Source organism: Ictalurus furcatus, chromosome 18, assembly GCF_023375685.1.
Source record: "Ictalurus furcatus strain D&B chromosome 18, Billie_1.0, whole genome shotgun sequence".
Classification (NCBI taxonomy): Eukaryota; Metazoa; Chordata; class Actinopteri; order Siluriformes; family Ictaluridae; genus Ictalurus; species Ictalurus furcatus.
This window is the reverse complement of record NC_071272.1, coordinates 93,004-105,048: the sequence shown is the minus strand read 5'-3', so window position 1 is coordinate 105,048 and position 12,045 is coordinate 93,004. Positions and strand designations below refer to the sequence as shown.

Sequence of the window (12,045 nt, the reverse complement as noted above, 5' to 3'; positions counted from 1 at the left end):
CATTTCATAATGTTTAAATTTTCTTTTAAAGATTCTTTGGATTCATCTCTCCACTAAAAGTTGCCGTTTTGTTGTAATTATTTCTATAAATTTAAAAATAAAATACCATTAAGTTATTATTGTATCATTATTGTGACCACACACAGTCTGTTTACAAAGTCTTCCAGGGTGATAAGAATATGTAATTAATTTAAAGTTAGTAGTAATGTAGTAAAATTAGCTCTTGTTGATGTAACCCTTTTTTTTTTTTTTACGTTTGACCCCCTGCCCCTGAGGAACTCTGCACTTCCCTGTGTTCCATCCATTAATTTTAACCAGAAAAAGGTCAATGCCATACCTGACAATCTGGAATTAACTTCTGCTGAGCTCTCTGTGTTATCCAAAGGCCTTATTTTTATACCCACAAGGCCCACTCCCAATTAATTTACAGCCAGGAGAATGTCATGCACTGGATTATTTGATCAATGGAGTATTTTGGTAGAGGTTACCATTTCCAGTTGAGAGTATGCTGTGCACATTTTGGCTGCCACTTCTGACTGGAGCTTTTTCTTTTCTTTCTGTTTTTTTCTGTGTTTGTATGCATTGGCACTTGTATGTTTGATGTTTGTTTTCTGTTTTAATGTTTCTGCTGTATTTGTCCCACTGGCTGCTGTTTGTGGTGGAGCTCCAGAGCATCAGCCTTGATCCACCACGCATGATGTGTGTCTGCCCACTCGCTATGGACTATGGTGTGCCTGTTACTTTTGTCGATGGCAGAGAGTTTGTATATTCATTCTAGTAGTCTTGGGACTGCTGAGTGCTGTGTTTGTCTGTGATCACTTTGTGGATCCATGTCACTGAGTTCTGAACGGTGTTGCCTGGTGGCATTGCAGCTGTACAGGCTGTATGGGACATGTCATCTCTTCTTCCCTAAACTCGACATTGCTTCTTGTTCTTATGGGAGGAGGGAGTCAAACCCCAAACCCTGGAGTTGCGATGTAAACGTACTAACCAAATTAAGGCTGACAATTTTCTTACATTTATTTTAAGTTCAATTCCATTTAATTTCTGTATAGGGCGTCTGCCAAATGCCGTAAGCGTAAATATAAATGTCTTTGGATTGTGTGGGGAAACCGGCGATTTGAACTCCGATATAATAAATATTTAATATAGCTGCTGATCTAGCATGCAGTTCTGTACCTTTCGTGGTCTTATGCACACAGCAAATTCATGGTCTCTAAACTGAGTTTTGAAAAACACCGCGCTGGTTACACCTTAAGGGCATCAGAGATGCTGTGAACTCAGGTTTAAATAATCCATAACCACTTGCGGTACTGTGATTTCAATTTAAAGTTGACTAATTGTGCAGCCTTACCATACTGATGTCTCAGAGGTCAAAGTTTGGTGGTTTAAATATCCTCTAGAGGTCTCTGTTAAAGTTTTTAAAGCATTTTATATGTGTTTCCATAGTCAGGTAAGTGGCGCTTTCTCCGTAACGGAGAGATGCCAGGTCCATAACAATGGGTTTTCCTCATGAATGCGAAAACAAAAATTTTAAATAAAATAAATATTTTATGTTCTATGGAGAGCCAACCCTTCTCCATTTGGTTTGTGCATTTTATTTCACATAATTCCTACAAAGTATCTTGTCTCCCAAAAACTTTTTTTCCTTTTTTTCCCTTTTTTTTGTCATGTCCATAATGCGAGTATATTTCCCTCATCTAAAATAGAAAACATGTATAGACTGATATTTTCCTGATGTCTGATGTTACGTATTCTATGTAATGGAAGTTAGGACGGATGCAAGTGCAGTTAAAGACTTTTATTTGAGAGAGACAGGCAGACAAATCCAAATCATGAGACAAGAGTGTGGTCAAAAACAGGCAATGGGTCAGGTGATCTACAAACAGGCATAAACAGGGCAAGGCTAGAATCAAGAACAAGAAACAAGAAACAACTGCTTGGTAAAGAGGTAACACTCAATACTACGCAATGTACAAAGAGACACGAGAGGTTTAAATGACAAACGTAATCGGAGTGAAACACAAGACAGCTGAAAACAATGATGTCACACATACGGGAAACAACCAATGACAAGACAGGGGTGGAGACGGGACAAAAACCATAACAAAAGCACATGTAGAAAGTAAACAAAATCAATGTCACTGAAGACCCAAAAGTGTGCATTCACTAAGAGCTCGCGCATCGGCTTGCGCTTCGGGTCTCTGAGCACGCTGCATGCTACAGCGCTAGCTCGAGGGGAAATCATGACATCTGGACTCTATTGTCAGGGGTTTAGGAAAATATAAAAAAATGGTTCAATATACTGATAATAAATACATTCTCTGAGAATTTATATTTCAAGTTTTGACTGTAAATGTCAAGTTCTTAATGGTGGAATTGCTCTGATGAGCTCTGTAACCCCTCAGTGTTGTAGCTGGACTGTTGGACACTTCTCTGACAGTTGTCCTTCTTGCCTGAGCACTCAGTTTGGCCTTGGTAGTGGCTGGGTTGTGCCATATTTTTTCCATTTTGTTATAATAGATTTCATAGTGCTGCCAGGAAGGTTCAAAGCATTGTTGTTTTTTAGAACCTTCATATTTTCCTCCTAGCAACTTCATCTTGAACCTTCACGGGCAGTTCCTTGGTCTTAATGACAGCAGCCATTATGCTACTTTGTATCATGTTCATTAGAATGTTCATTAATTAACAAGTGTTTCCCCAAAACATTTCATAACAAACATAGTACTTTAACTCATTCTTAAGTTAACGAGTAACCTGACCCATTTGCTATTCACAAAGAACTTCGTTTTCAAAGCTTGTGTGCAGCTCAAACCTCAAAAAGTCAAAGGCCACTAATTTCTATACCAAACTCCTTACAGTTAGATAGAGTGAGTGTGATCTATTGTCCTGGTGTTAACTTTATTAATTATTAATTAGTAATTATTAATTACTGCATTTGAGGCTGTGTTCATGTAAATCTGTTTATTCAGTGTAAGTGAGGAATGTATGTTAATTTAAGTAAAATATTTTATTTATGTGGAACCGGTGTACACAATTGATTCAAGTAAATTCAATTGACTTTTGTGGTGTATCTATTGTACACTAAAAAGTTCATTAAGTTTAATTGATTCAAGTGTGTAAATTGGTTCCATGTGAATTAATTGATTTGCATTAACACAGTTTGTTTTTGTACAGTCAAAATGATTAATGATGTATATTCAATTAAAATTAAACTTCACACAGCCACCCAAGCTCAGGATCAAACTCAAGAGCCTGAAGCTGTATGACAGCAGTGTTATCCACTCCACTGCAACCATGATCAGGATCATGAGCAGAGGTTTCTAAGTATTATTAATGAATGAATGAATATTGGTAGTGCCTTGTAAAGAAAGGCCACCACTGGAATATAGTAATGTAATGAGGGAATTGTACTATAATGCAAAATATTGCAAATTAACTGTTTAGTACTATGAAATAGACATCTTGGTTAATCATAAATATTATGTTTCTTTTTTCAAATATTCCATGTTTCCTGACTGGATAGACCATAGGATTAGGTGTGGGTGCAGAGGCAAACATTGGTTTTAGTGTGTTTAAACGTGCCCACCTTGTTATGTCTGCAGTGTCTTTGATGTCCTCCGAACGTCAAACTAGGTGGCTTTCATTTTCTCCCTCAGAAATGCCAAATTATTTCCAGATTGTGGCACAAATGCCAGCATGGACTTGTTGTCACTCATAATGTTTTAGAGCAGGCAAATGCAAACGAAAACCCTAGTTTATCATGAAGGATTTAAACAATGCTTTGGCCTGAATCATTATTGAATTAAACCAAAACATTGTTCAAATACAACAACAAAGCATTTCGTTAAGGGATCATGGATCCAATGCAAGTGTACAGTTCAACTTTTGATTTAAGAGGAAGTGAAACTGATCTCAAATCTATTAAACAGAAAAAAGAATTACCAGCAACACAAAATAAATACATACATAGGTTTTAAAGACTGCCATAGAACGTTTAGCTAATCACACTTTGACTTATAGAGGACTTAATTAAATTTTTTTCTTAGTTTACAGAAATACTAGACACAATGAACTGTGTATCTCACCAGGAATATTGTGGCAAATATGCCAAGAAGAAGAAATTATTTTCTTTTACTAGGTTTACAATTTCTATATTCTGCATCCTTTGTCCCCATCTTTACGTCACTGTTTGAACAAGCGTAGGCAGCTTTGAAAGCTGATAACTAACTTTGTTTTCCCACAGACTGACTGATGCCCACATACACTGCACAACTGAAAAACAAGTCCCCTCATAACCAGGAAAATCACAAGGGTCTTTATATGGAAGCTGCATGCAAACTATGGTGAGCCTCCTTGGAGGCAACATTACTGTCCACGCATAAGATGATAATATTATAATACTGTTATTTATTTCATATTCTTTAATATGTATTGCATTGCATAGCATTTTGGTGGCAACTAGTAAATCATTTAGGAGATATGCACCTTCAGAGCAAGTCATGAAAAGCTTATTATTTTATTTAACACATTCAGTGTGGCTGCATCAAAAGATAAAACCTATTCATATAAAATTGTTGCTCTCCCTAAGTAGGAGTGTGCAAATAACTCATGTGTAATATGTATCAATGCTTAAATAGGAGATTAAAGACATGACTCTCAAAGCAGCTCTCTGTTCCTAAAAAGACCTCTAATTTCCTCTTCAAAAAGCTAGCTACTTACATGTTTAAAACCAAAGGATACATTACGATGCACAGTGTTTCATCTGTAATGTGAGTGAAGTGACACACAAGTGGGTCATGGTGGTCAGTGCAATGGGGCCATCATTAATTTCAATCATCCATCATATAGGTTTTTTAAGCAGTTTTCTTGTTCAAACAAATATTAGATAAAAGCAAATCAAATGTTAGAAGATTTTGTTTGGTAACAACATAATTTGAAATCTGCTTTGATTCCAAAAGACCACTAGGTTATTGTAGTTTCTGTTGGTGTGCTGCTTTGTACTGTATAACTACAGAACTATAATTATTGTAAGCTGGGGGGCATGCTTAAATTAGGAGGTTGTTATTACATGTTAAACAAGTCTGCACATTTAGCCCCAGTAAGGGGAAGAAAGTGCTGAACATGGAAAACCAGTACAAGAGCTGATAATTGCTTTAATATCAAGTAACATCAAATATGATACAAACTATACATATATATATATATATATATATATATCATGAAGTTCCTTTTGTGCACCCCTGTATTTCTTTTCTCTCAGCACACACAGTAGCACATATAGACTAATAATTAAAAAGGATCAATTGTTATTCTAATGTATAACCTGGAGGGGTTATAAGGATCATAATCCACCAAATTTTTGCATTTTCATTCAAAACAACAAAACAAAAACTCCAAAACCTTTTACAGCTTTTAACACCATATGGTGTAATCTCTCTCTCTCTCTGTGTGTGTGTGTGTAAGTGTAGCTTTTGAAAATACCTGGGTTTTAACCCTGAAACTTTTTTTAGTCCTGAATTATTTTTGTGATCTGTTGGTGATGATCAAATAAAATGTTATGAGCTAATCAAATAAAGGTCTTTTAAAAAAAAAAAAAACCTGTAGGCTGTAACTCTCTCTCTCTCTCTCTCTCTCTCTCTCTCTCTCTCTGTGTATGTGTGTAATTATTGTAGGCTAACAAAGTGGCAGTGGTGCAGCAGCCTCATGGGATGCACCCACTTACATCTCTTCTACCATACAGCAATGAACACTTCAACCCCAGTCCTTCACATCTGACATCAGATATGAGCCAAAAACCAGGTATGTGTGTGAGTTAACATGTGAGTTAATGCAAGTTTATGTCTTAGTGCCCAAACAGATAAATTGGTATATGGTTTCCTCATAAAAAAAAAACACCCATTGGAAACATCAAAGGGTTTTCTGTTACTTTCTCATTTCCTTATGTTGCTGAAATTTTCTCAAAAGAAATCAAAGGACAAGTTCATAGCTGATTCAGACAGTCACCTTAGTTGACCTTGGAAGGTTTAATGGTAAGCCTTTGATTTTCAGCATAGTCAAAATCTTGGCCAGAGGTCAGTAAAAACTGATGCTTGGCCACCAAAATGGAGAAATAGCAGAGCACCCAAATCACCAAATGCTTGCCTAGATATGTGTAAGAGTAGAACACAACCACATTCAAGTTCTTAGCTATTGGAGTGACATTCACCCACAAAACAAACTTTGCTACACAGGCTTCTCAGACTAACATGCAGATACCTTGGAATAGCATATACATACTGTATAGACTAGCTTGATTTTCACAAGAACTCAGACAAGAAAAAAAAGCAGAATTTGGGTTAGGTAAATATTGATTGAGGCAAAAATTAAACTAAAAGGGCAAATAAGAAGATGCTAGCTAAGGGACAAACAGAAAAAGGTATAACTTCTTGTTTTCTTGTTCTTACTCAGTCTATGACATGTTTATTCATTCTTTATTTTGAGATACTGTACAGTCATCTCAATGCACTTTCACTTTTCTGGTTTTAGCAAACAGTAGAAAATCTGCTGTTTATTTCTAGCATTCTCATTTGCCAATTAAAAAAACATTATTTTTCAAAACAGGTCATTTAAAAGAATGTCTAAATTATAATGCATTTTTAATATTTGATGCAATAGAACAATTGATTTAGAATAATTTATATGTTTTGCATCTTCAGGACACACTGTTGTATTAGATTTACAACAAGGATTTCCAAGAACTTTAGAAATAGAGTAGACGCTTATCTAAAATATTATAAAACAGTCATGTAATGCTGCAGGGGTGCTGAAACTGACAGATGTTTTGTTTTGATTTTCAGGAATCCATTATGAGGTTTTCAGCGTTCTCATAGCTGGTGTTAAGAGCTTTATTTTTATTTCTTGCAAAAGGCTCATTTTTATCAAAGAAAAATCCCATAGCCCTGTTCTGTAAAATGTCAAACAAAACTACAACACACAAAATATTTTTAACAAGAAAATTCAAATTCTCCAGGATTTTAAGGAATCTCTTTATAGTATTCCCCAGTCCTTTAGAATCCTTTTAAACAAGTCTGCTCATTTAGGCCTCTCATCAGGCTGTCATTCTTTTTAGCTACAGTACTCATTACACTTTGTTGTGTGTTGGCAAAATCACTGCTTTTGTTATTCCGTGTAAAAGTCAGCTCTGGAAAGCCAAGCAGAGGTCATTTACAGCGGATATAAAAAGTCTACACATCCCTGTTAAAATGGCAGGTTTTTATGATGTAAAAAATGCAAGATAAATCATGTCAGAAGCTTTTCTGTGTTTCTTGTGAAATTGCAACCTATAAATTAAAGTGTCAATATCAATGTCAAGTTTATTTATATAGCATCATTAAAAACAACAAAGGTCGCCAAAGTGCTTTACAACAATAATTACAAAAGCTCAAATAGAAATAAATTAAAAATAATCATATCGGTAGAAATCCTAGTATTGTAACACTCGTTACATAACAATCAAATAACATAAAAATCTCTATGACTGGTCAAATGCCAAGGAAAAGAAACAAGATTTTAACTTGTTAGGAACCATTAGGAGCACTTGATCACATGACCTGAGAGTTGTAGAGGGGTTATGAAAGGATAGGAGCTCCGTAAGGTATGGAGGAGCTAGATTGTTAAGAGATTTGTAAACTTTTAGAAGTGTTTTGAAATCCATTTGGTAGCGCACCAGTAGCCAGTGTAGTAAAGCAAGAATAAGGGTAATGTGTTCCTGATTCCATGTACCTGTCAGGAGAGTGGCGGCAGCATTTTGGACTAATTGTAATTGTTAGCTATTAAATTTTGGTGCAGTGGACGCCAGACCATCTCAGTCTTACTCTCATTTAAGTAGTAAAAGTCTGTCATAGTTTGGGACAGTTTTCCTTAAAAAGTTCACAAATTCATCAATAAAGTTCCCGTTAGATTTTGGTGGCTGATATACAACAGTAACAACCATAGGGTTTGTAGAGTTTAATTAAAACATTTGGAGTTTGAGATCTTCAGTCGACAGGGTGCAAAAGTGAAACTTAAAAATTGTAGCTAACCCTGTCCTGTGGTCCAAGGAGAGTTGATAAAATTACAGTCTGGTGGCAGTTGTACAGAGAAAGGACTAGAATCCTTGATATTGAACCAGGTTTCAGTCACACATAAAATACCCAAGTGGTGTGAATTGAAGAAACAATTAAAAATAAAGGTTTCATTTACCAGTGATCTGGCGTTGAGCAGCACCATGTTGATCGGTGCTCAAAACCAACTATAGTCCACAGCACAGCCAGCGATGGCTTTGGAGGTTCACTCCAACCCTATGGTGCTAGCTACAGAGAATGTTTAATTTGAGGATATGGTATAATCCATTGATAAGAGTCAGTGATAAAGTGAAAAACACTAAGAACCATTTTAGTAAAAAATGAAAAATAAATAATGTACAATAACCTGATTGCATAAGTGTGTACTCCCCAAAACTAATACTTAGTTGATGCACCTTTAGATTTTGTCATGGAATTTAATCTTTTTGGGTAAGAGCTAATCAGTTTGGCACATCTTGACTTAGCAATATTGCTAACCAATATTCTTCCTTGCAAAAGCATTGAAACTCAAATTGGCTTTGCGTCTCCTGTGCACAGCCCTCTTCAGGTCACCACACAAATTTTCGATTGGATTTAGATCTGGACTCTGGCTGGACCATTTCAAAACCTTCATCTTGTTTTGGTGAAGCCATTCCTTTGTTGATTTGGAGGTATGGTTTGGATTGTTGCCATGCAGAAAGGTGATTTTTTTTTTTTTCATCTTTAGTGTTTTAGCAGAAGGCTTAAGGTTTTACATCAAAATTGACTGGTATTTGGAGCTAATCATTATTAATGATTAAAGCCCCAGTTCCAGCTGAAGAAAAGCTGTCCCAACTGAACTGAACAAATTAGCTGGCTTGAATGCCACAATAATTGCTAAGACACAAATTACATTATCTTTATTATGATAATATGTGGAATGTGGAATAAATACAGATAAGAATAAGTAAAGAATAAATAAAAATAAGTAAATAAAGAAATTCAATAATTAATTAAAACATAAATTTCATGGTCTTGTTAAAAAAAATGTGTATATATATATATATATATATATATATATATATATATATATATATATATATATATATATATATAAAGTGGTACATCAGGCTTTGGTAACATTTAGTAAACATACTGAAATTAAATAGATGAGATACATGCAAGAAAGGGAAGTCCAAACACAATAACAGAGATATAGATTTGAAATTGAATGCTTTTTACTCAACTTCACAGTGATGCAAAATTAGAAAATCTTATTTTTACTAAAAAGATTTTTTAAGATGCTAAAGCTATTGAATTGGATTGAAACTGTGCCTTTGGAGCTTAGCAAACCTGTGAGTCTGCAACTTAGCATCGACTGGAAGTGTATTCCCGAATTATACCTCTCACACACACACCTCAATTTTATTTGTATAGCACTTTTAACGATGGCAAAAAAGCAGCTTTACAGAAACATATTAACACAGGATACAGATTTTAAGTGTGTGATTTTAATTTTAACGGTGGCAAGGAAAAGGGAAGGGAACCCATCCTCATCTGGGTGACAATGGATAGTGTGAAAGTGAAAGAAAGTTCATTATGGTTTTAACATGAAGTCTTTGTTGAACTAGTTCACTGTTCACTAAAGGAGACCTGAGTGTAAAACTCCATGTGGTAATTGCAGTCTCAAGGCCATCGCAGCAACTGTAGACCCAGCAACCACAGCAAAAATGTCCATGTGCAATTGAGGTCCAAAACCATTTCCATGGTACTTCAAGCGGTACCATCCTCAGCAGTTGTAGCCTCCAGTTGATGAGAGCTCCATCCAGAAGTAGGGCATGAGGATGGATCAGGCAGGTCCAGAGAGCAGAAAGGGTCAGGATCACTGGCATCTCCCTAATATCATGTGTGGCTCGACAGAGGAAGAGGGAGGTAAAGAGAGAGAGAGATTGTTAGGTATGCTTACTATCCCGTAATGGATAAGACTATGTACTTTGCATAAAAGAAAGTTTATTCATGGTAAGCTTGAGTAAACAAATATGTTTTCAGCCTAGACTTAAACACTGAGACTGTGTCTGAGTTCCGAACACTAAGTGGAAGGCTGTTCCATAACTGTGCGGCTTGATAAGAGAAAGCTCTTCACTATTTGAGGTATTTCCAATGAGGCTATTCACATGAAATTTTCACCAGACATCAGTATTAACTCATCTTCATCATCCTGGTGGATGGCAGCAGATTCTTCTCAAGAATCTCCTGGTAAAGGGCTCCATTCATCATTCCTTCAATTATATGAAGTCTGCCAGTACCATGTGATGAAAAACAGCCCCACACCATGATGCTTCCACCTCCAAACTTCACTGTTGGTGTAGTGTTTTAAGGTGACGTGCAGTGCCGTTTTTTCTCCGAACAGGGTGTAGTAGTATGACAGCCAAAAAGTTCAATGTTGCTCTCGTCTGACCAGACTACACTCTCAAAGTATTTCATAGGCTTCTCCAAATGAGTTGTAGCAAACTTTAAACAAGCTTCAACATGCATTTTCTTTAGTAATGTAGTCTTGCGGGGTGAGCATGAGCAGTGGAGTGCCTTGCCTATTGTTTTCTCTATTATGATGGCACCTGCTCCCTCCAAGTGTTTCTGGAGCTCTTTCCGAGTGGTCCTTGGCTCTTGGGCTACTCTTCTGACTATTCTTCTGACTCCCTGGTCAGAAATCTTACGAGGAGCTCCTGAGCATGGCTGGTTGATGACAGACTGATGCTGCTTCCACTTGTGGATAACGGCCCCAATGGTACTTACTGGAGGATTCAGAAGTTTTGAAATATGTCTATATCCGAGTCCATCAATATGTTTTGCAACAATAAGGTTGCGAAGGTCTTGGGAGAGCGCTTTGCTTTTACCCATTGTGAGATGTTTCTTGTGTGACACCTTGGTAACAAAAAGCCTTTTTATAGACCATCAATTTACTAACCCAGCTGATATCAGTTTGCACAGATAGGAGGTATAATTACTTACGGATTTCACCCAAAAGGAGAACGGGTGGTGGCTTGTGCTGTGCTGATGTCCCTTAAAGAACTAGAGAGCTAAGTGGCACACTGGATAGAAGAGCTCCAATCCGATGACTTCAAAATCATGCATAGGGTGTGTGGACACCATTCCAATGCCAACATCCTCTCCAGGCACCCCTGCTGAAAATGTGGACCACAGGAGGGGCATGAGGTGAAACTGTAGACACAGGGACAGGAGGATGCTGCTGTGAACTGAGTAGAGGCGGCTATTTGCTGGTAGCTTCAGGAGGTACAACATGAAGCTGATGCAGTGGGTAGAGGTGCAGCAGTGGCCACCTTGGGAGGATGTTGCAGTGCTTTGCACAGCAACGAACTGTATGTGAAGTTTCATACTCTGGGTGATTGATAGAAATGATGCAGAGGGTTCTGAAAGAAACAGCAAGATTCTGTGGGGAACACAAACCTCCACCATCGTTGCCAGGGTTTCTGTTGGCACCAGTTCCAGAGGGATATGGAGGATTTCTGCTGCATGTTTGCCAGCTGCACAGTCAGGAAATGTCCCTCTGAATAGTCACATGTCCAGCTGCAACAGTTTCCAGTTGGGGCGTGTTGCTCTGCAGTGCAGGATTCCAAGTCCATGTAAAGTGTTGGTTTACTATTCCACAGTCTGGGTGGAACCCACATTGTTCCTTGTGAATCCTAGGTTCAACTATCGGATCGATTCTCCTCTCCAGAATCCTGGAGGATAGGTAGTATGATTGCCCTATAATTCGTACACCTTTTTGCTTTCCCCGTTATATAGGGAAATGGGAACACCTTCCCAATTTGCCAGTCCAAGGGCACTGCCCCAAATCTACAAGCAGCATTGATGAGGCATGTTAACCATATGATTCCAACATTGTACAGTGCCTGGATGAATCTTGTCCACCCCTGCAGCCTTGCTTCTGTGAAGGTTTCTAACTGCTATATTTACCTCAGCC

General features: G+C 37.3%; 1 protein-coding gene across 9 annotated transcripts in view; it reads left to right on the top strand.

The window, feature by feature from the left end:
* Positions 1 to 12,045, top strand: part of tcf7 (transcription factor 7) — an 88,295-nt gene that overhangs the window by 26,873 nt on the left and 49,377 nt on the right. For all 9 annotated transcript variants that reach the window (XM_053648102.1, XM_053648104.1, XM_053648106.1 and 6 more), the window contains exon 4: positions 5,676 to 5,802. In XM_053648102.1, coding sequence (XP_053504077.1) covers positions 5,676 to 5,802 — 127 coding nt within the window. The remainder of the gene's footprint in view (positions 1 to 5,675; positions 5,803 to 12,045) is intronic.